This window comes from Mya arenaria, chromosome 6 (genome assembly GCF_026914265.1).
Source record: "Mya arenaria isolate MELC-2E11 chromosome 6, ASM2691426v1".
In the NCBI taxonomy this organism is placed as follows: Eukaryota; Metazoa; Mollusca; class Bivalvia; order Myida; family Myidae; genus Mya; species Mya arenaria.
Window position 1 is genome coordinate 51,373,410 of NC_069127.1, and position 25,070 is coordinate 51,398,479.

The following is a 25,070-nucleotide window of genomic DNA, read 5'->3' on the forward strand; positions in this document are numbered from 1 at the left end:
TTTAAGACACGAACCATTTACTTTAAGCATTAGTTTATGTATATGACATTAAATGCATTGAATTTTAATTTGAGAAAACTACGGTCAACAAAAAATGTCTACCTATCGTGGTTGTCACATAGGATATAACATACAACAAATCAACTAACCAGAAGTTGCCAATGTCAAGGTCATCCAAATGATACATTTTGCAATACTGATGAGCGTGCTTGTTACGTGTAACATACAATATTTCCACTAACCAGAAATTGCCAATGTCAAGGTCAACCAAACAATACATCTTGCAATACTGATGATCGTGCTTGTACATATAATATACAACAAATCCTATAGCTCAAAGTTGCCAATGTCAAGGTCAACCAAATGATACATCTTGCAATACTGATGATCGTGCTCGTTACATATAATATACAACAATTCCTATAGCTCAAAGTTGCCGAAGTCAACGAAACATTTATCTTGCACTACTACACAACATGGTTAAAATGAAGTAATTCCAAGAAGTTTGAGCAACACAGGGGAAATTATGTAAGCTGCATACATCCTTGGTTGAGCTTTTCCAACTTAGTTGTTATAGCAATAAGTGAAGGAAAGTGACTCGTTATACCCCAGATTAAAATTTCACCCATTGTGTAGTATGCCTATGCCACAATGTCATGCTAAAATACTGTTAAAACTAAACTCCATTGTTTTCGATCGAAAGCGTTGTTTTCTAACAATCAACTGATGACCCCCCCCCCCCCTTAAAACATAACAAGGCGATATATCTTTTGAAATAAGTTATTATTTGTATAGTGTGCTTCACATTGCATTCCTTTAATGGTGCTTAAACTTCAATTCAATGCAAAAGAGCTCAACTTCTGAGCGCTGTGTAAAACTGCACATTACCATATATCAAAGTTCTCAGTTTTTTCAATTCCTATCAATAGTTTCCAATTTATGCTTTGTACAAAAGATGTGTTCTTTCAAAAAATTCAAACTACAAGAGGATATTACTTGGTGATCCAGGCAGAATTTTAATTCTTGCACTATGCGCAAGTTGACATTATCATTTATAAATGTTGAAAGTTTCATTATCATAGGTTTCGAGGTATGGCCTTGACAAAGTTTACATTATAAACAAGAGGCCCAAGAGTGCGTATGGTATTTTCGTTCATTGGTGTTTTCGTTCATTTACAATTCGATCGATTGCAAGGGCCAAAACCCAGTCATGCATGGGGGGGTCTGGCTGGTTTTCTTAAGGAACCGTGATTAAGTCAATGTCTAACTACTGAATAAGTAAAACTAAACATCGGATGATAATTGGAAGCTCTATTGTGTTCACAAGCTTAAGTATAGCAATTGTGACAATTTCAAGGGCAATAATATGGTCATGCAATGGTGGATCTGGCTGTTTTTTGAAAGGAACAGAGGTCCACACAATACTTAACAACTGTGCTAGTTTGGTGAATATTAAAACGCAATTGAAGGCTTTATTTTCACAAGCCGTATTATAGCAATTTCAACGCCTATATTATAGTCATGCATGGGCGGGTGTGGCTGATTTTCGAAGGAACTGTCAATTAGTCAGTATCAAATTACTGTTTAAGCTTTGGAAACATCGGGTAATAAATGGATAACTCGTCAAAACATATATCAAACCGCCTTTAAGAAGGCAAGGGAAAGTAAAACCCAAAAACCAACTGCACTCTCTAAAAACAGGTTGTCTCTCTTAGACAACATTTCACATGGTTACAATAGCAATTTTGATAAGTTCGTATTCCAGTCATGCATAGACGGATCTGACTGAAAATAGAAAGGAACGGAGCTCTCATGGATAACTAACAATTGAATAAGTTTGATTAAGAAACACGCAATACTGAAGATTTTATCGCATTAACCAGCATTTGTTTACAAATGGACGGTGGAAAAAGCTCCATCGCATAAAGCCTTTGGCCAGAAGAGCTAAAAATGAATAAAACACTTATGTTCAAAGTTTCAATAAACTCTTTGAGGTAGTTTCAAACAGACTGACAAAAACTGTAATTATCCACTGTAAGGTGTATGTACATAAACCGTATTCCAGCGTTTCGTGTAAATTCCTGGTGGTTCTCACACGTATAATGTGTTTATACTCCTAAGAATAACATTGGCTCAACTTGAGTGATTTATTCCAAGATCAAACCAGTATACCTAAAAACACTATCACCACCAAGTTCCATCATGATTGGGTAATGAACTGATATTTCGATGAAAAAAGGTCATATCTGTGGAGTTACTAAGGCCATGGACCTAGACATTATGCCTGCAAACGATTCCATCAAATAGCATCAGGATCAGATAAAAATTGCATATACAGTATATATATAAATGACTGTCTAAAAAACGTAATAATTTAAAACTGGTATTACTCTGGAGTTTCTAAGACAATTAACCACAAATAAATGTGAATGCAGCATTATGCCCACAAACACGTCACCAAGTTGTATTGTAATTGGATAAAAAAAAATGCACAAGGTTTGACTGACGCCGCTGCTGCAACTTATGCTTAAAGTGATACTCATACGTCATATTTCACGTGACACGAAAATCCATAACATATGAAGAATAAGAAAGACATAAGATTGAATGCAATTTTTATTTCAGTAAAATATATATTTTATATTTATTTTGCATAAAGGGTTCTTGCCCCCAAAAGCACAATCCAGCCCCATTTCTAACAGCTACAACAAGATAATCGATATTTTACCGATTTATCGGCTTACATGTAGGTCACCACTGGACCGATAGTTTGCCGATTACCAGTAATCGACTTAGGACACCATTGGACCTCGTCAACAAAGATTTCCCACTTCAAAGAGAGGCTACACACATGAATGAGAATCACCCATCTGAAAGTGAGGCTACTCTAATAAAATGAGGATATTTTCAAAGGGTGATTTTAAACCTCATTCAATGCATTTTATACTAAAACATCCAATGACAATGTGTCCGAAAATGCAGGTCCTGTACAACTATAAATATGTAATTGTATTTCAACAAAGAAATGATAAATTTCACAAAAAATAATGACAATATATTATCATGTTATATATATTAACTGTATGACTAGTCATAACCCTAACAGAATCCCACATCGAAGGAAGAAATAACAATTGGCTAATACCTAAATGAGTGACAAAGTCATTTCCCTTTAAATGCCCTAAAACAGCAAAGGAACACAACTCTGGCATAAGCCAATTCAAATCTTGCTCTGTTATCACAGAAATGAGGTGATGAAACTACTGCAGTGGACAAAAGTGTACAAACAAACCATTTACTAAGGAAACAAATGTTAATGCAGCTGCATAAGACTGTTACAGATATGAGATGATTTAAATGTTAATAAAAACTTCTATTATTGAAGGGATAGTATGGCACTGCCAATATGATTATGGGATTACATTTTTTTAAGAAAAGTACAACGAAATATTTCCACATTTCTTTCCACTGCTATATTCTACTTAATTCCCAAAAGAGAAACATGTTTTCCCATTATTTACAAAATGTTTTTTGATAACGAAATATGTAATCATTCAAGTGCAAGCATTCCAGCGTTCAGCCATTCAAAACATGTTTTGCGACGAGGCAATTATTTACAATGGGATGAGCTCAAATATACAAAAATTATAGGCCAACGAGCATCCTTCTGCATCAATGTTGTAGAATTTGACATGTATGTCTACAAAACAGATTAAAAAATTTACATCAATAGTTTGAACAGACAAAAAGTTCAAATTGTTTGGCAATATTTTTAGTTATTTTCTTAAAAAGCTTTACCCTTTCTAAGGAGTTGATGCAGATACTACATCTGTTTTCATATTTTTGTTATATGATATAGTATTATGCTATGGAAGAGAGATAAAGAAAAGACAAAGGTTACACTACACTGATTGTCTGGATTTTCAGGATCTGGGACAGGTTACACACCACTATTTTTAAGTGTTATAATTCAATATTACTTTTAAAGGTTACACACCACTATTTTTAAGTGTCATAATTCAATATTACTGTTTTATTGAACTGGCCAATAAACTGTGTGAACTACTAATAAATAATATATAATACTAATTTAAATTAACAACCAAATCCTAAAATTTCAAAATTACACCACTCACAATAAATATAAGTTTACTTCATGTATTTATCGAAGTCAATTAGTCAAAAAGTGGTCCAACCTTTTAACAATTTAAAACATGCCTAAAACTGTTAACATAAAACATACATAAAAAATAAATTAGAATGATAAAAGTGATTAATGCGTAGCACAATAAACATACACGCCATGATGGTTCAAATATACATTAAAATGGCTTCAGTGAATACATGACAATAAAGATGTAATTCAACAGTATATGAACACAACGCACGGCCATTATATGTACAGTCATATGAATAAATGAAAAAGAATGGAAAGCTATTTTACGCCATAAAACATGATTGGTCCGAAAAAAACAATGATTAAGCAATGGCTAATTTCACCACAGGTGAATATTTATGAAACAATGAACGAAGAATTGGTCAGATCCTAAAAACGACCCTGAAATGCATTAATAAGGATAGATTTTACTAAATGCAATACCAGAATTCTTTTGTAAAATTTTACTGACCATGACTTAATAAATTAAGAATCTTACTTCAGTAAGTCAGCACTTTTTTTATGTGAAAATAAATTATCAACCCATTGTAATAGTTCAACAAGTCAATTAAATATCAATAAATATGTGTATGTCATGTGATTTTGTCATGTGACATAACCTTTGCACATTCCATCTTGCATATGAAAAGCCCTCAAGTTATAAATGTTTATATGTAACTAGTCAATAACAATCACATAACATCCCCTTAATTCTTAATTTTCCAATCAACTTCAATCACTCCCTTTTGAAAGTTGTTTACGAAACATCACACTTTAACTTTAATTAAGGCTGTATCTATTATGCATCAAGAGTCATTCAAGCACACGTTTTCTAAATGGTGTCAGCACTTTCCATGAGCGATTCGGCGCCGTTATGGGGTTTCGGGTGAGCACCTGTCTTTGTTGGTTCATCACGTGATGTATTGACATGCCCGAAACGTCCATCGACCGTTACTTCGACTACATCAGACTTCGGGCTGATCAAGGTAACAGCTGTATTTGCGTCATTTTCGGCCGGGTACAGACTGTTTTTATCAGGAACAGGAATTGTGTTGTCAGACTTAACGGGTGCGGGCTTGGCCAGGATGTTTGAATAAGTGCTTCCCATGGGTTCTCCAGTTTCGCGATCTAGTTCAGCGTACGGAACATTGGGCCCGTAGATGTCGTACCACGTTAAATCATCCTGTTCTCCCCTAAGCGACATCAATACCCGCGACTTCACTGAAAAAAAGTAGACAAAAATATTTATAGTCTTTACTTAACAATTTCTAAATTATAAACTATTAAAATGGAAACAGTAAAGTGCTTACAATTATTTTCATATTCTTATAAATTATTTTTCTATATGATTTTGTTTTTCATACTCATTCCTGGTCATGATTTTCATGGTTTGATTTGCAACTAGAAATTTTTAACTTTTAATAATAATAAAACTATAACAATACACATAAGCTATTGATATTATTCCTTCATATAATACAATTATTTTTTCAAAAATTACAAAGGTAAATAAAATATAACAACCCAAAAGAGAGATACAGGTTTCATGGGTGAAATATCATTGGGAAGAACATGCAAGTTTAAATGGGAATTTCTTGAGCCCTTAACCCAAACTTGGGTATGCCTTAGGCCCATCACTTAGATCTGCTTTTATAAAACCCGAAGCCCCTACTCACTCGGCGGAGTACAATAGGCGTCAACGCGGGCTGCCTCTAGCTGCGGGCCCATCATTGGTGCAGGCTTTACTAGCTGAGGGTTTGCGAACGGAAGGTCGTTTTTGAGCCCAGCGGAGTGGGAAGAACCGTAGCCCACATTGAGTGAGACGGGGGACCAACTCCCGACAAACACAGCGAAACATAAAACCAGAACCTGAAACAATTGTCCCAGCGTGCAAGGATTAGCTAATTAGCATAAACTGTTCAGGTTGTCATACTTATGAACAGTCATCATGCTTTTCAGAGGGATTAAATTCACTACATTGTATTATCTAAAGCTACCAAAAAACAATTCAAACTTTATCAAATTCCTTGAACTAGGAGTAAACTTTTTTTTTTTAATTTTCGCCAGTCATCGAAATTGATGAACAAGCCTGAATTCTAACTTTACTATTTGGCAAAAAGAATTGTAACAAGCCCTGCTAATATATAATAACTAGTAAAGGGTTTGCGGGCTTGAGCTAATTTTGAGCACTTATGAATTCATGAGACCTTGAAAACCAGGTGTTTTGGCATTGAAATGAGAAAATCCCTCCTAAAGCATGGAAATATTCATATTTATGATAATATTGTTAGCGAAACAGTATAATTTTTCCCTATTGAGTATTGAAAGTGATAACATTTTGATCTAAAATATTTATGTAAGTTTTCACTTTCAAGCCTCAGACATCACCGAACATGTACATATAGTTACTGCCTTAAACTTAACTCTAAATCACTAGAGATAGCCATAGGCTAATTAGTCGCAAACATTTATACTTTCCAATACATTAAAATGTACTGAACGCACTGAAGGCAAATCTGTCTCGCTTGTTATTATATTAAACTTCTTACAAACCAATTTTGAATAGTTCTAGTCATCACAGGATTTGAAATAATTTATTTAATGATTTTTTTACTCTAAATCCCATGGTCTAATGGCTCAATTTTTGGTTTAAATGTAATGATGTTTAGACCATTTCAAAAATTTAGCTGTAAAATCTTTAGTACATCAATTGGTTAGTTGGTGACAATTATCTTTTCCTTAATTTATCTTAGAGTTTATTGACACTCTTCAAAAGGTGAATTTTCTGCAGAAAATGTAAAAACTAAAAATAGCAGGATATGTTTCACCTTTTTTCTAATAAGATAAACTTCTTAAATGGAATTAATTTTGTTTTAAAAGAAACAGCCGCTGGCTTAAAATCTTAACAGTGTGCATGTGGTTTAAACGAGACTTTCTGATTTAAAGCAATCAAGCTAGTCTGGTTGAAATCCAAGCAGACTCACTATTTAACCGACATTGACAGTATGTACATGTTCGTAAAAATATAAAACAGATGTGACTAAAGCAATGATTGGTATCGATATACTTTTAATATATGACTGTTAATTAAACTTGTAGATAAAAAGCTGGAACATTCTAAAGTAAAAACAAACTTGTTTGTGTTTATTTATTTCTCACTTTTAATTGTATAGTCACATCTGTTTTTACAAAGTACTTTAACAAGATAACGTACGAAAGTAAACCATGCAATGCCATTTATTTTTTCATTCAACTCTTTTAAAAAGTCTAAAAGAACGACGATTCAAATCGAGTTTTCATGAACAACCGCATAAAACAAACCTTTCATTTAAACTAGGTAGGTATTCCTTTAAGTGGCTATCAAGTTGCAACTCTCATTTCAAAACTAACTTTGTTTTTTTCGTCAAATTAAACATAAGAACTAATTCTATCAAATCTTTTGGTAGCCTGAACCATAATATGTTCATAGTCATCTTTGATATTACTTTATTTCATAATTCCCTTTAATTGTCAGCCAAACGCTCGTTGTCAAAAATGTTTGGTTGTGCATCATAATTGGCAATTGCATGTTTTACATAATTAACCAACACCTTTTTCCCCAATGTAAGTAGTAACAATATCAAACAAGACCTACCATAAGTCCAGTCTGGGGCATAACATTAGGGCGTGGGATTTTCCCCACTAAGTTTTGCAGCTTCTGCAGTTGGCTTAGTAATGATCTGAAAGATAAAATGAAAAAAATTGAGGCTGGGTAATTGAGATGTATAGCAAGACTAATAGTATCTTAAAGCTACTTCTAACGAGTACATGTATTTCTAACAGATTTTGGAACTATTTCATGTTTATGTTATCCGTCTTATTGTAATCTGCCGGCTGCAGCATTAACAATTCTTTATTTTGCTTGGATTAGAGTTCAGCAACTGATTCCATGTATAAAAAAAATACACAAAATTTCTAACTACCGGTTCATTACGTTTTCAGATATGGACGATTTTTAAAAAGTTTTTTGTGAATGATTTTTAAATTTTAAAATGGTAATGATGAGAGGCCAATACAAATTTACCTAGTCACTTACCTATTACTATTTTCCAATGTGTCAACTTTTTTCTTGAGGTCACAGTTCTCCTGGGAGAAAGATTCAACTCTGAAAACAAGATATGATTACTTATAAACTAAACGAAAATGCATAGGTCATAAAGCATTACATATTACGTCACAATACACTTGATAATTTTGCAAACGGGCAAAGTTTTTATTTGGGGCAAAAATGTTAAATGCAAAAAATCACCCAATTTTTTTTATAAATATATACTTCTACTGTGCAAATGTAACACTAAAAAGCAAGTATTAATCTTTCTTGTACATAGTGTAATCTATGTAACGAACAATTTTATTCTTCACATAGAAAGCTATCAATATTTGAATTGCTTTAATTTGCATCCAAATTGTATATTTGATCATAATTTATTAAAATTTTCACTTTTTTGCATTCAAAACATCTTTTTTCACAAATGATTGGAAGAGTCCATTATTTGTGTGGAATTGCATTTTTTTTTTAATGAAGTTTAAGCCATTTAGAAATCTTAATATGTAACTTGAATATTGAAATCAAGACATAACATTGTATCAGAATCAAATAAAGATAACATTCATAATATAACCTTTGTACAATATGACAGTTGACATTTAGGAAATTTACCTCTTTTCTAAAGCTTCTAAATACTCTTTCTTTTTCCGTCTGCTTTCTTGGGCTGAGATCTACAATATCAAAGATAAGATTTATTATTAACTTAAATAGGGGCTTATCTTTTTGGGCATACGTATAGTTCAGTCTATAATACATAAGATTTTGAGAAGAACAGGAGACTTAATATTTTGCTTAATGAAACTGACATGTCGTCGAATCACCATGATAAAAATATTCATAAAGTCTATTAAACCAATCAAGAGCTTTACTAGTCACATGATAACCCCATACAAAAAATTCACATGCACTAAAAATGCATTCAATATATCCTTTCGATAGATAAGGTAGAAAATTATCAAGGGTGGTCTCAATCCGATTTACATCATGTCAACTAAGCAAAACAAAAGCTTTGGAAAAGTCTGGCTACTGAGCTAATGTCTCTGACTAAGTGCATTACGCATTCATATTTTCCACCAAACATCAAATAAGGTAAAAACTTGTTTTAGCTGCATAATTTACCAATCACTAGAATAGATAAATACCAATAAATACACTTTTTTTCTCAGAATGATCTATGCGAACAATGAAGACAATAAAACTAATATGGTAAATATTTAATACAGGAACATTCTTTTAAGAACATTTTATGTACAATCAATACAGCCAGTACCAAGACCGAGAAACCAGAAAATTTGACCTTAGAAAACGAGAGTCCGTGTTAGCACTCGATTAAAGCACTAAATGGTTTAACAACCTCTTTATTGTTAATGGATAATAAGAGTTAATCTTTTAACACTTTGGATAACATGATAGAAAACTTAGTACTATTAAACCAATATCCTAAATATAAAACTTGTAATGCTAAAATTATGTATTTAATTAAGCTGTGATAAACATAATTGCAATTGTGAACAAATTCCAAACTTACATGAAAACGATTAAAATTGATTATCAACGTGTGTTACTGTATCAATATCATATCTTTCATCAGAAAACATCTAAATCATGCAAGCTACCTATACAAACATATGAAATGAATGAAATATTATTTAAAATTTATTAATTCTCTCTCTCCATATATGCAGTAAATAACCATGTGAATATTATCTTAAAAGGGTAGGGCGTAACATGTAAATCCCATTTTAAAATTTATAACTTTGAAATATGATGCTTAACCTGTACCTTAAGCATATTTTCCACAATTAAATATAGGACTGCTTCATATTATCATATAAATATGCTTAAAAGCACAACATTATGTTTTAAGCAATAACAATAAAATTTCATTGGACAAAAAATTTAGTGATCATAAAATAAACAGCGCACTATTAATTATATGGAAACCGAAAAAAATATGAGAGAATGCTTTAGACGCTTGATGTATTTTGTACATATATCTCTTAAACACTTAAAATTACATGGGCCATGAATAAAGTTTCATAAACACTAAAAGGTTCATACTATTAGCACCATAAAGTTATTCCCAGCCTAACTTGTGTAAACCAAAAATAACAAATACAAACAGAATGGTGATGAATGTTTCTAAGCCCTCATTTTTATTTTGAATTAATAAAATCAATTTTAAATGATCGGGTCTCTTCGAAGTCATTTCTCAATTAACATTCGTTCGCTCATCCACATCATGACTTTGGGGCTGGTTTCAATATTGGTCTTAATTGGATGTAAGAACGATGTAACTAATCCGATTACTTGTTATTTATAACTGACCAATAGAGTGAATGAAGTCAATCATGTAAGACCATAAGATTGACTTAAGTCGCATATTGAATACCATCCAAGGTGCTCAAAAGGGGTCGTGGGGGGACCAATATATTATACATCACATTCATTAATACCTTGTTTTTAATTTTGCGTCTAATTTTCTTCAGATTTTTTTCCTCTTGCTTAGTAAGTGGCAGTTTTGAGGGTATGGGATAGCCCTCGGAGATCAGAGTGCGTTTCTCTTCCTCAGTTAATACGAGGATGCCAGATGTCGGGATCTGTTGAAATACAATGTCCACTCCCTCAGTCTGTCAATTGAAAATGTTCATACAAGTTTATAAACTCATTTTTACTGATAGTGATATCCAAATATCTGTGTCATCATATGTGCTGATAAAGAATTGTAAACAGCGCACAATCTTTTATTTTCAATAAAGTGCATTTTGTCATATCTTTATCTACATTCCATTATTACTAAACATATATAGAGCTATCTTTAATTTTGCTCAAAATAATTTACGTACAATTCTGAACCCTTCTGGTTATTTCAAAAGGCTTATTTGATAGGTAATAATTGGTTCATGTCCTAACTGATGCTTACACACGTATAATTTTTTATGTTCATATCTTCAAATGTCCGTTTATGCAGGAATTTCAAATTTGAAAAAAAAAATTGAATGTCAATACTTATAAATTAAACAAATTATAAATCAATGATGTTGTTTTTTTAGGGGGGGCCTGGAGCCGTCTGATCCATGGAAATTCGTGAATCCGTGGACAAATAACATCCCTGATATAGTGCTTCATTCTAAATAGATATTTCTTTCTTTGTAACATTTCATTATACATACCTGATTTGAGCTCCATGGTGAGTAACGTGACGATGGGGGAGACAAAGATGGCCGTTCGCGACCGTACCCGTAGGAGGATCGTGACGGGCTTGAGGGGGCGGAGCGTTGTGGGCTCGGACAACTGTCACTGTCACTACAGTTACTGCTACTGGGCGGGGTTGGGGGTAACACGAGGGAGTCCACATTTACTGCAAAATACATCATTAAATATTACATATAACTGCCTATACAATTCATTTAAGCAATTCCTTACAGACTTTAAGAGTTATTCAATGATACATCACAAAACATGACAGAATTGAAGACCATGATATTAAATTGACAATTGATATAGCATTTTTTCCACAAACATTAGTTAACACATGCATTAACTGCATCCGCATGTATATAACAGAAAATGAGAATGTGCATTTAATGCTATTATTTTACAGAAAGAATGATACCTAAATCATTATAAAAGTGCATCAAATTAGCATTTGTCCATAAATGCGTTGAAGTTTTTACTGCATCACTTGATGAATTGATTCAATTAAGAAAAACTGCATTAAAACTGTTACATAAGAAGTTTCATGTGAAACTTTTAACATTCATAGAACATTAATATATTATGAAGTACAATTTTTCCTCAAAACAAACTACCAAGTTTAAATTTTCTAACAACATTCATTTATCTTGTAAATGTTATAACATTCTGCTGATAACAACAGTCTCCTTATAAAAACTTTAATGTTTATGTATTTTGATGAAATTCATTGATGGATATCGTTTCGTTTATAAACAAAACCCCATTTCACTAACACAAGTGCACAACACACTTTCTTAACATTCAGTCAGTGTTTAAATAACATTACATAATGTTAAGTTACTATCAAGTTGATATATTGTCACAGCCATAAGCTGTTTGTATAATGTATTAGGACTTGTTTGAGTGCAAGGAAGTGACATCTTATCTTTGCAGCTTTCTGAAGTAATTGGCAATTTTTAAACATCGTTATTAAGGGCTCAGTCATGTTATCGAGATAATGAGCCTTTGTTGGGAACACTTCTACATTGAGTTCTGATATTAAAGGGCCACATATAGGTTGATGAAAAAAAATCATTATGTTCAACTCATTTGACTTGAATGATCAAAAAAAAAAAAAAAAAATATGATTTTGTATGGATAACAAGATATTATACCCTTCTTATGTTGTTGTTTTTCAATTTATAGCTTAAAAAGTAACGTGACCACAAATTATCCAGTTAAAAAAGCCCCTAAATATCACCTTTTACTGTACACAATTCATATGTTTTTTCTTATGTTCATTAAAGTCAAATGAATAAATACATTAAAAATACATTAAAATGAAGAAAACAAAATGTTTTTGTCTGAACCTGCATTGTGTCCCTTTAACGGCTTGTGGACATAAATTCTATCAGAAAATAAGACCTTCTATTCCCTTGTTTAACTCTTTCTTACTGAATATTTGTAAAACCACAATAAACAGTAAGTTAATTACAAATATAGACAGCTATTCAATCAATTTCTCCCTGAAATGTGCACTTTAAGTAACGGACACAGCAACAGCGTACATCTTCAACGAATTTGTACTTTGCCACAACTTGTTTATTATGAATATTGACTTGACAAATGGTACGACTTTTGACCATAATCTGTTGATTAATAACTACTTGACCTTTGGATACAATACATTGAAACACCGAAAAGTAAATATCAATGTTTAAAATTTATTGAGAAACTTTGCACATTGATATTTAGTATCAGTTATTAACCCATAAGCTATTTCCCATTTTCACAGTAGCGTTATGGATTTAAGCCGAAGGGGTATCAAAATTGACAACCATTTATCTTCTTGTTATCTTCTATAATGATAGCTTGTTGTTGTCCAGTATTAGTCACGGTATTTGGTCAAATTAATTTAAATAGGAAATTATCATAAAACTTCTCAATTATTTACCTTATTAAAATCATAGCTTATGAATTTTGACAAAAAATAATTTGCATATAGTTTTGTAATGTGGTCAGTTTTAATTTCAATAAATTTTGGTTTGTTTTCATTTTATTTTTAGTACAACTGAACAAAATACCAATTTTAAATTTAACCTTAATAATACCATATGTTAACATTCATTGATATTTAATTTTATTTTAACATTTACAAATTATGTCCAACATTTCAGTTCTGGCAGAAAACCAATGACAACATGAAACCATAGCTAAGTACCGCGAGAACTCAAGATTTGTTTTTGAGAAAAGTTGTTCTTAAACGAAAAATGACGAAATACCAAAAACAAATTTTTGACAAAATACGAGCCAAGTTAAAGACGCCAATTTCTTGGAAAAAAACACACACCTCTTGGTTCAATGTCGTATGCATCTGGGGGCTCAGTCTTGACTGTGATTCGGGGCAAAACGGATCGTTCTGAGAATCCGTGGGTGTGGGGCTGTGTCGAGGCGAGAATTATTGTCGGTTGTTGCTTTGTTACTGTAAACGTGCGTGCAGGAATTGTTGGTGCGCCGGTCTGTGTGGCTGTAAGTGGGTCGGTCTCAATCGTTTCAGGTTTAAGAGTTTGGCTGTTGCCTGGTTTCATGGTAAGGTCAAGGGCGGCATTTCGTAGTAATAATTCCGATTCCAAGTCTAAAAGAAAGAATGAAAGAACATTTTAATTACGGTATATCATATAGAACCAATTGATACATTTTACAATTCTATTTACCATGTCGAAATGCATGTGACATGAGTTTCATGGACTTCTCATGTTTATTTAATGGTATTTAAAACATTTGTAATCATGAGCTTTAGTTTCATATTGCATAATGTCATTTAAAAGATTTATGAAAACAACACAAAATTGCATGTGAAATCAGTTTCATGAACATTTTGTCATTATTCAAAGGGCTTTAGTTTCAAATTGCATGATGTCATTGAAAGATTCGATGAAAATGAGGCCATGCAGGTACGTGTAAGTAAGAAGGTGTAAATGGCTTTTCAAAAGTGGTGAGGTGTTGCTCGGACAGCAGAGTAAGTGTTTGTTTTATATATTGTCAAAGTAAGCATGTGGCATCAAAACTTGTTTTCAATAATTGACATGTTGAATGGTTTATAAATAACAATGACATAAACAAAAATAATCAACAATGGCGACAGTGACATTATGACACCGACAGGACAATAGCTGAATACTTCAACTTATTTCTCGAAAACAACAACACAAAATGCAGAAAAGCAATTATGGAATATGGGAAAACAAAGTGTCATATCGTGGGTGTTATAATATGTCACAAAACTCTGACAGTTTTTTAATTAAACTGTACAAAATAGGTTTGATATACATCAGTACAGACATTTCATCAAGATCAACATCTTAAAACAATTTAGTAGGGTCTGAATATTGGAACAAACATTAATATTGATTCACTGTTTTACATTTGAAAGGTCATGTGAACGCACAGGCTAGGAAAAATACTATCGACAATTGATCGGCAAATTAAAATCAAACAGTATTTACAGCTGACTGGACGTAAATTGAACTCCACAAGAAAAGTAACAGATTATAAAATTTAAGTTGCACAGAAAATTTAATAAACTGAACAAAGAAGAAATTAAGCTAAAATTTCAAGATGCATTTTGAGGTAAATACAATGTGTACACTGCATGAAATACATTATGAGGTACATTCAAAGCGTACATTGCAAGACATTTTGATGTAACATCAAAGCGTACATTGCAAGGTTCATGTTATTTAAGCAAGTTCAAAGCGTACATTGTAAAATCCATGTATGTTTTTCAAAACTTTTGAGTTTTATTTTAAAGCGCTGGAGGCAACTGATTTATACACATGTCAAAACTGTTTTGCAACCTGTTGAAAGTGATCAAGATCGTGACATTACGCCTCCAGCAATTCTAACGCAGTTATGAAGACAGTACAGTGTACAGTATACCACTAATTAAAAGCCTCATTTAACATAAGAGCAAAAGTACTTCAATGAAATGTAAATAGACATTATTTTTCATGTAAACAGCTACTGGTGAAAAGAGGAACGCAGAAACCTTATAATATAGTGACTGAAATCACCATGCTGTCAAGATCAAAGTTTTAAGAATTGCGATTTTATTTGACAACTGTTGAAATGTCAGTCAATGACACTTTTTTCAACTATGAAGAATTGGAAAATCCAAAAATGCGAATGAAGGTTTTGTTATCATTCTGATGTAAACAAGTTTCTCCTGGCCAATCATATTAATTGCTGAATTATCCATGAATATGGTCAGTGTATTAAGCACTAAGTGCTATCAAATTGGTTGGTTTTCAACATCAATTCAGACCAAATTGGCTTAGATTTAGGAAGATTTGCTATATTTGAAGAGCCGATTCAAGTTTTAATAAGTCTATTCTTATGTTACTCCAGCCATTTACTGTAAGTAAGTACTTAAAAATGTGGCACTTAAGAAAGAAATTTGTTAATTAACATTTGTGAAATGACATTGGCTTACACAGAGGTCTTTAACCAGATTGAAGTGTGGCTGGACAAAATAAATGGCAAAAATTATGTTTATAAGGTTGTGTCTGGTCACAAAATAATATCTAATAACACTTTGGCCAATCCAATGATAATTTTTATAAAGGTCAATATCATTATGGACAAATTAGTTTCAAACCAAGAAGTTTATCAAAAACCCCAGACACTCTAAACGTCACTTTCGTCAAGGAAGATACTACAAATGAAAATGTCCAATTTTTATCAATTAAGGCCACAAACATTGAAAAGTTTGTGTGGCGTTTCCCTGCCTACATGTTAAGATGTGGGTGGGTAGGTTTTTATTTGCTTTTCTACTTAAAAATGAAAAAAATGATCATGAAAAAAAACCAAAGAGCCTAAAAATATTTGTTGTCAACATTTTTTTGTGATAGTCTGTCGCAACATGAAACAAACTATTTATTGAATATGGCCTTAATGGCACAAGCCCATCAAAACTAAAAGGTTGCTCCAAAAGCAATTACAACAAGATAAAGTTGAGACAGCATGGCCTTTTGAACCATGTGGCATTTTTCTCAGCTTTGACAGATTATTTCTCCCACATTTTGTCTCATACAATATGGCATCATGTCCAGACACTTAAAGATCCTAAAATGGACTTCTGAACACTCCAAAATGGAAAAAATGGAAAACTATAATAAAGTATTTTCTGACTGACATTTTATCTCTTAACCAATGGTGCATTCATCACTTTAAATATGCTTTAACCCATGGAGTATCATTATATGTTCGCCAAAAAGCTGCTCACAATGTTTTTGTTTAACTTGTAGAATTCAAAAACATACTCATAAAACAAGAACAATAAATTAAGTTTTAATTAAAAAAAGAAGAGATAATACCTATGAAGCTAGGTGTTATAGACTGCAAACCAAATTAAAAATAAAACTTGTGTTAAACTGCACATCAACTTGTTTTTTGCAATACCGTTCATTTTCACAAGAAACCGGCAATTCATCCTCAATTGTCCGGAGAGGAGTTATAAGAATCCTTTTCAATTAGCTTTTAAATTGTCGCTTAGTCTATGTTGTTTACAATATTTAAAATGATAAATTACTGGTGTTCACTGTGCTGGTGACGTCATAATTCATACTATGTGGGAGCATATATTGGAACTACTTTTTCTACTCTCAGTTTCCTATTTGTGTAAATGCGTGACCTCATGTGAGCCTTTAATACCTTCAAGTCGTCCAATGTCGTCCATTTCGCCGCTGCTGGCGAGGCTATTCTCGTTCACGCTTGAGTAACTGTGCTCGCACTTGATGCGGGGCGGCTGGGCGGCGTCCGTGATCATTTTGTCGTTCAGCACGGGGTCCACGAAGAAACTGTCGAACCATTCCTCATCAACCATGTAGCCAGGTTCCTGGAAAATCGAAAGGGACAGCGTTAGTTTGGGAAACAAAAGTATGTTCACAATTTAGTTCAGAATACATGAGTGGGCGGCGCAGTTTTAGTTAAACAGAAAAATGTAGATTATACGCAATTAAAGTATATTGTGCCTTTTTTTATAAAACGCATGTAAGCAATAACGTATAATTTTGTCTGTGCGAGATTCAGTTTCATTTCATAGTATGTGACAATATATTGGAACTATTTTTCTACTTTCATTTTACAATTTTGACTGTGTGCAAAAATGTATTCATACTCTTAGCATCTCATTTAAACAAATTGAAACTTTGATATTTTATAAACAGATCAAAGGCAACTTGAATTATCATGTTTTGTTTTTGACATTGAATCCCGGATGATTGATTAGAACAGCCTTCTAGACGGTAACGCGGATATTTAGATCATCAAGATGTAGAATATGCCTCAATGAATCCCGGATGTACAACATCCACAACATTCAAGATCCGGTTTGAATAGACAGCCCACTGGTTTGCTGACTTGAGAAATTAATGTGTATATATCAACAGCCACCTGTTGTAACCAACGCGTATATTTGAACGGAGCAGACGAACGGACTAGTAGCCTGCGACGGCTGTGAACGCTGCACGAGAATCATAGCGCGTGCACGGTGACATGTGTCGAAACAATCCGAATTATACCATATGGACTCAAAATATCGTAAACAAATGTCACCCTACAGTGTGTTTTTGTCGTGTGATAAAGCGATAATTTCATGTGGGACATTGTGATAACCCACAAAAGTAAATAACAAAAATAATCAGGCCTAATTACAGTATGCAATTATGACCTACAAAATTAGGCTATTTAAACCAACTTAATGACGCGTAATAGGTGTCAACTCAAAACATGTACAAGCGATTATTGTGTACCGTATTTGAACATTAATTAATACAGAAATGGGCTTTCGAACGAATACAACAAAACTTGAAAGGATCTGAATTGAATACACACAAATGTCGTACAGTGCCATTCTCAGCCAAGGTGGCCTATAAGCTTACGACACAAGAATGCCGATACGTCATTTTAGCTCTGAATGGATAATACGTACATAAGCAATTTCAGATACATTTGTTATATCAATATGACGAGATACAAACTCATATTTATTTTTCAATCTTTGATAATCGTAATGTCTCCGTAAAGCACTCACATAACCTACTTTTATCAAAGGCACACTAATAAAAGCTGATAAGAAAGGTCCGGGAGAATAGAGCGATTGTGTTAACTTGATGCCCCAAGTACGAGTCCATCACGATTCTGCACTTTTCTATTAAAGATATCATTGAATTGCATTGTATATAAAAGTGATAAATTGGTCTACTTTAAGTAAAGAAAAACGGCGCTTCCTTATTATAGATAAAAGCATCCTCAATAAATTATTCAAAGTCTTTTTAAAACTTTTACGATAAGTCTCGTAAGGTCAGGGAGGGGCACCAATGCGCTTTCTTCAGAGTGCTGTATTAGGAAACAGAGAACGACAGGGCCAATGAAGGGGGAGGGGGGGGGGCAAGGATCTCGGCCCAGCACTGGTAGATTGGTTATATTTTGTTATGAAAATAAACAAATGATAACATATATTTCATTCTGAATATTTAAGAAGTTGATCTTAGTGGTCAGCTAGATTCAGTGCGTGACGGACTAGCTAAAATTCTCGATGCTACAAAGCAGGGCTTGTGTTGAAATGTGTTGCATGATGGTATTAGTTTAAGGAGTAGGGTTTTTTCATCCAAAAGTCTTATTTGTTAAACTGCCAAAGTTTCACTATTAAAATTTCACGTGCAACCACTCGAGCTGGTCCCGTTCCCTTTTCAAATCTGATGAAACAATTCCAGGAGTCTGACCCACTTTCTGGGAGTCTGGTAAATAATTGAAACTTTCAGGCCTGGTTAAAGCTGTGTGATGCAATAATTATGACCCATAAATGATAGTCCGTTTTTTCTTGAGAACGTTAAAATGCTGCTAAATGTTAACAGTAAATGTGACTAGCATGACCGCGTGTTCCATGAATATTTTACGAGTGGCCAAGTTCATAGCGCAAACTAAGTAAATGAAAACATTTTTGCACAGGTGTTCGCTTCGATTTTTATTGTCATTCGCATTGGTGAATCATAACCTAGTGGCTTAGAAATCCTTGAAGATTTTTGTCTTTTATGTGGCATCGTAAAAGAAATGCGTTGCAAAAAAACATATAGACGTAAATTTCCGTTGCATCAGAAAAGCAGAAAGTTGCAACCAAGAAACTGAATTCAACTCTATGGAAGTTAGCGGCTGTCTATGTTTACAATAATTATATACATGACGAGAGAAAGTAGTTCCCAGGCATCGTTTCCAGACACCCGGGGCTTATCAGCAAATTAAACCTTAACTACAGCTGTACTTTTCTGAAACTGTATACGCATACATAATATATCACAGATCCTATACATGCTATATAGACTCTCTGATAACATCGAACAATTCAGAGCCAAAGGGAGCTATAATCACACGGAGTAAGAAGAGTGACAGGTTTTTTGGCTCTCAGAAGAATATCATCTGTACGTTGTACTTAACTATGTAAAACCACTGGTTGGATGCGTGGAAGTGAATCACATGCATTTTAACTATACACGAGAAACATGACTCGGAGGTGTAATAAAACAAAAGCCATATTATGTATACAATGTTGAGTATCAAACTTCAAAACAAATCGCGATGCATTTAACTCTCATGTTTGCATAAATATTGGGACATTTTCGCATTAAAACGGAAGAAAAACAACCCACAAGTGATTTGAAAAAAATACAAGTGCGATTGCGCAACGTCCCTTGATCATGAAGATTATTTCAAATACAAGTGTTATACTGAATCTTCATTTTAAAATTAAGTTCCGTCGAAATGATACTAGTAATGAAATGTTCCCATCTAATGACGTTTTTGAATGAATATCAGCTCTTGTTAAAAGCTATCATATTAAGTGAAATGAAGATTCTCATATTTCTAATAATACGGTGAAAGGAGGCGTATTGATTTGTGAGACATATGATATATGTACAGCGGCAGCTGTTACCTGCGACAATCAATGGGTTTAGATTGTGGTAAGTTTCAGGGAGATTGACAGGGCGTAAAACTTGGAAACAGGTTGTCATAAGTCATGTTTACTGCATATAGAAATCCCCCCCCCCCCAGCAGCGGAGAATCAGGCTTGGAATTGACAGGCTGGAAGGCCTTTCGGAATTCCTCGGCCATTTTCCATCGAAAACAAAACTTACGATGGAAAATAGCCGAGGAGTTCCGAATAGGCAGAAGGCCTGGAAACAGGTTGCCACACATGTATACCACCGTCTCCGTGGCCTTGTGGTTAAGGCGTCCGCCTACGGAGCGGGAGGTCGAAGGGTCGAGTCTCACAAGTGGCTTGTTCTGACATGGCCGGTTGCCGACCCAGCAGCTAGTTAAATCGAGGGGTACCGATTGCCTTCCTGCCAGGCGCCTGGCATTTGGGATAAGGAATCGGGGTAAAGATGTTCACGAATGTAGGTGTCTCACTTTACTGTATAATGTATAGAAATCGCCGCCGCAGCGGATTATCAAGTCTGGGTCGCTGGATGCCGGTCTAACCACTACACCACCGCGGATGGACGCAAGGTACATCGTGCAATCAATATTAAGTACAGTTAACATTATGAGAATGTTTGAGGTTTCTTAACTTCTTGTGCAATTTACATTTGCAAGTTTTCATGAGCTAGCAGTTTGAGTACCTAGCGGGGTTTCCTTGCGGATGTATCATAAAATGTGTCATGCTAGCAACTTGCACTGGGAGCAGAAAGCGATGCACATTATCGTGAGAAAGTGCAAATGAAAACATACAAATTACAACCCGGCAACCATGAAATGAATCAAAAACCCCGAAACATTAAAAAAGAGCTCTTCAATTTCGTTTATTTTGAGAACACGAGTTCAACAATGTTATTTAATTGTAGTTATATTGTTAGGAGTAAATCAGGCTGCCGTTTTTGGAAAAATGACTTAAAACATCCAACCCCTCTCAATTATCAAGGATGTGAGTTAAATAATGAATGAAACAAGAACCCCTTATAAAACGTCCTTGAGCCAAGTCTGGGGGCCAGTAAGTCAACGAACTCTTTATTGTTTAAGTGGCTACTGGTTCTCAAATGTTGGTAATTGAGTCAAACGCTCTGGTTAAAAAAAAACTTGAAAAACAAGGCCCCAGGACGTTCAACCTGGGAGTATGGTGTTTAAACTCGCTACGAGTGTTACATGTACAATGTATATGATTATGAGATCATGAAGGCAAGCTTTCAGCTACAACAGCTATTTTGATGGCCAAATGATCTTTATGGCAATAAAGTGTCTTATGATATATGATTGTGCCCCGGGCGCTTGTCAATCAACCCGTCAAATCCCCTCCCCCGAGGCCCCGTGTATTCAACCGGAAAAATGAAATTTCCATGGCAACTGAAGCTTTTATATTTACTGGGCAGTTCATGTAATAAATCTATGGCATTTCGGTAGATTATTTTCTTTACAATAGCGAATATCTATGGCAGGTGAAACTCTTCCGGCTGTCTTATTTACTGGACACCGTCATATACATGTACATGGAAATACCAGTGCCAATTGCATTTTAATCGTTTCGTACAAAGCAACGAATGGTTCTTAAAAGCATACAGTATCAATTTCTCTGCTTCAGTTATATTAAGAATTTAAAGCCAATTTCGTGAGAAGTTTTCAAAACCAGTTTATAAGACCTTTGTTATAAAAGAAATGTGAAGAAAAATGGATATCAGATTTATATATTTAGGCACGATTTTAATTGTAATTATGTAAGCGATTTTAATGATTTCAAAATGCTTGCAATATAGTATGATCGTACGATTAGAAGTATCCAAAACAGAAAAAAACACAGACCCAATACATGACCTAGCCTGAAAATGGAGCCATTCAAGCCCACACTAGCCCGACAATACAAAGCCATAGTAAGGCATGACTATTGAATGAATTCATGATGTACTTGCAAGCGAAATTAAAAGCGCTCACAATTACGTTTATGCAAACATGATTTAAGGATGTGTATATATCAATTCCTTTGCTCCGCTGAGCATGACCGCGTCTGTCCCATTTTATAACTAAGTTCAAAATGAATATCAAAAAATGAATGGTTAAATTGTGGGTGTCACGAATAGTAATTTGATAGTGTTTTGAAATGGCATTCTACGCCAGGGGTACACTTGAATGATCTTCCTTATACGAGATCGTCATGATCTTTAACAAAAATAGACTGAATTACGTAAATCCTTGGGCATGTATTACAATGGCTCGATCACATTTTGAGGTAAAATGTTGATCTGGGTGATTAAAACGTCTTTAAATAACCTTATTCTCTAAATGGAAAGTTTAGATCCTGTTATATTAATTTATATATAAACCAAAACTGACTCGTTTAAATTTGCAACCCAAAGCAGTTCTAATATGTTTTTCAAGACTCAAAGAGAGGTCTGATAAATGCTTGAATCATGTGTTGAAATGCAGCCTTTACATACATGTACCAATCAGTAGCTTTGAGAAAATCTACCTGTTGATATTATGTATTTCCTCATTAACAAACGGCACAAAAGGTCCAGGGCGTGGTACATTCCCCAGGGTGGTTGACATTCCCCAAGGCGTGGCGGTATTCCCCCGGCGGTAGAGTGCCATTCGCCCTGGGTGGGGTGTCATTCCCCAGTATTTGTGTATGTATGTATGTATGTGTAGGTGAGGGGGGGGGGGGGGCATTGAAGAATTAAGCAGACCCTGTCAGAGCTGATAAATAGTTTTAAATCGTTTGCTGGTGTGATTATTTATTGTTTATTATGAACGTTAATATATACAGAATAGTTCAAATAGATAAAAAGCTATTGTATACCCCTTGGTATTTTATAAAAATTACATGAACAAGGATATTTAAAAGGCTTAAGCTGCCCCATGGGGGGGGGTCTATTAAAATAATGGAAGGTTCATTGCATCCATGTCATTCTTTTAAGATACTAGGCTCAATATTTATATAGATCTATATATTGTATCGATAGTATTACTATATATATATATATATATATATATATATATATATATATATATATATATATATATATATATATATATATACTTTTGAGATAAAACAACAACAACATGCATGTCACATCCTCATACAACTGTTTTGTTTGAATTTTATCCAAAAAAAAAGCCAAATGCTTTTGGTTTATACAATTGCTTGGATTTGAAAGTTTGAGCAATTGAAAACAATCTTAAAATTAGAATATCGTATTCACAACATTACATCACTTCAAATTACAGCCATTACATATTTAAATAAACTGCACGCCCAAGATTCATGATAAATTTCTCAAGGGCTCTCAGGTAGCAAATACCCCGTATCAAGTCACCCGTAAATCGTTTCGGTTTCGCTAAGCCGGGTGGGCGTTGCCCCTGATACATGTACATTGAGCCCATATGTTAATTCCCACGGAACGGATTAACTTTTGATAAAATAAGCACACATAAGCGTTAAAATACAATATAATGACATTAGCAAACATTTTCTTATCACGTTTTAATGAATTATAACGCGCAAAGTGAGATACGACCAACTGACATTAGCCATATGTTTGAAATTTGAATCACATGTTCAGCTGAAAATAACATACCGTAGTCGCTGGGCTTTGAAAAACATCGTTATCCAAAAAGGTATTCATGTCCTCGTCCAAATCATTAAACTTTTGATCACTTCCGTAAAGGAGATCCATTTTGGAGAAGTCCCTGGGATGGTAGCACCCCCGGGATAGTCGTAACCGTGAAAATCAAAGAAAACGGGAAATCTCCCAGCTTGTGTCAGCTCAGTGTAGCTTTGAAAAGAAATTCCCAACCAAATTACGCATCCAATACGAAGTTCATACACTGTTGTAAAGTAATTCCATTGATTTTTATTAAAGTCGGTATTTCAGCTTGAATTTGCTGTATTAACACATTTTATTGTAAAACTAGTTGAGTTCGTTAAGTTTCAAGGTTAAATTGACTGAATAATAGTTGATCTGAAAACTCACGCTTATAGTGAGCGTATGAATATAATTACTGTCTACCGAGTGGTTTACAGACACGTCTAGTTCCTGTCCGCATGAGCCAATCGCTGGGCTAGTTATAAATAAATTATGCAGATTAGCATCTACGTCAAGATTACGTATTGTTTACTATCGGGGAAATTCCAACTATATGTCAAAAACAATGATTAAATTTTAATTGTTTAACAGGAAGTTTATTGTACGATAAAGGTCGATAGAACTTGATATCTTTGGAAATCTTGGAGAACTGTCCTTAAAGCTTTTTTGGTAGACGATCGATTGTATAAATCGTGATATACTGACAATCATTCTGCACCGGTCTTTGTTTTGAAACTGAAAGTAAACAAATACTTGCGTTATCGATAATTTCGGGTAGCTGGTATTTTTAAGTAGTTTGGGAAACGCCAGATAAACTGTTTATGAATTCTGGCCTAATGTTTCAATAAACAGTGTACTACAATAGTTCAGGATACACGTGAATACTAACGTACTGCCATGAAAACAAAAGTTGTTATCAAAAAGTAATATTAAAGATATTGAAGTCCCATATTTCATCTCCTCTGAATAACATACACGAACATGTAGTCATAAAACATGTACATTTTTACATGTATTTTGA

General features: G+C 33.9%; 1 protein-coding gene across 1 annotated transcript; it reads right to left on the reverse strand.

Annotated features, from left to right (window-relative positions):
* Positions 1-2,603: 2,603 nt before the first annotated feature.
* On the reverse strand, positions 2,604-24,368 carry LOC128237543 (cyclic AMP-responsive element-binding protein 3-like protein 2). Its single transcript, XM_052953134.1, has 10 exons — positions 24,041-24,368; positions 17,133-17,316; positions 13,771-14,055; positions 11,417-11,604; positions 10,700-10,873; positions 8,856-8,914; positions 8,232-8,300; positions 7,791-7,875; positions 5,833-6,025; positions 2,604-5,377 (listed from the first exon to the last, which is right to left on the reverse strand). The coding sequence occupies exons 1-10, from the start codon at positions 24,137-24,139 to the stop codon at positions 4,989-4,991; spliced, it is 1,725 nt and encodes a 574-aa protein (XP_052809094.1). The 5' UTR covers positions 24,140-24,368; the 3' UTR covers positions 2,604-4,988.
* Positions 24,369-25,070: the final 702 nt, after the last annotated feature.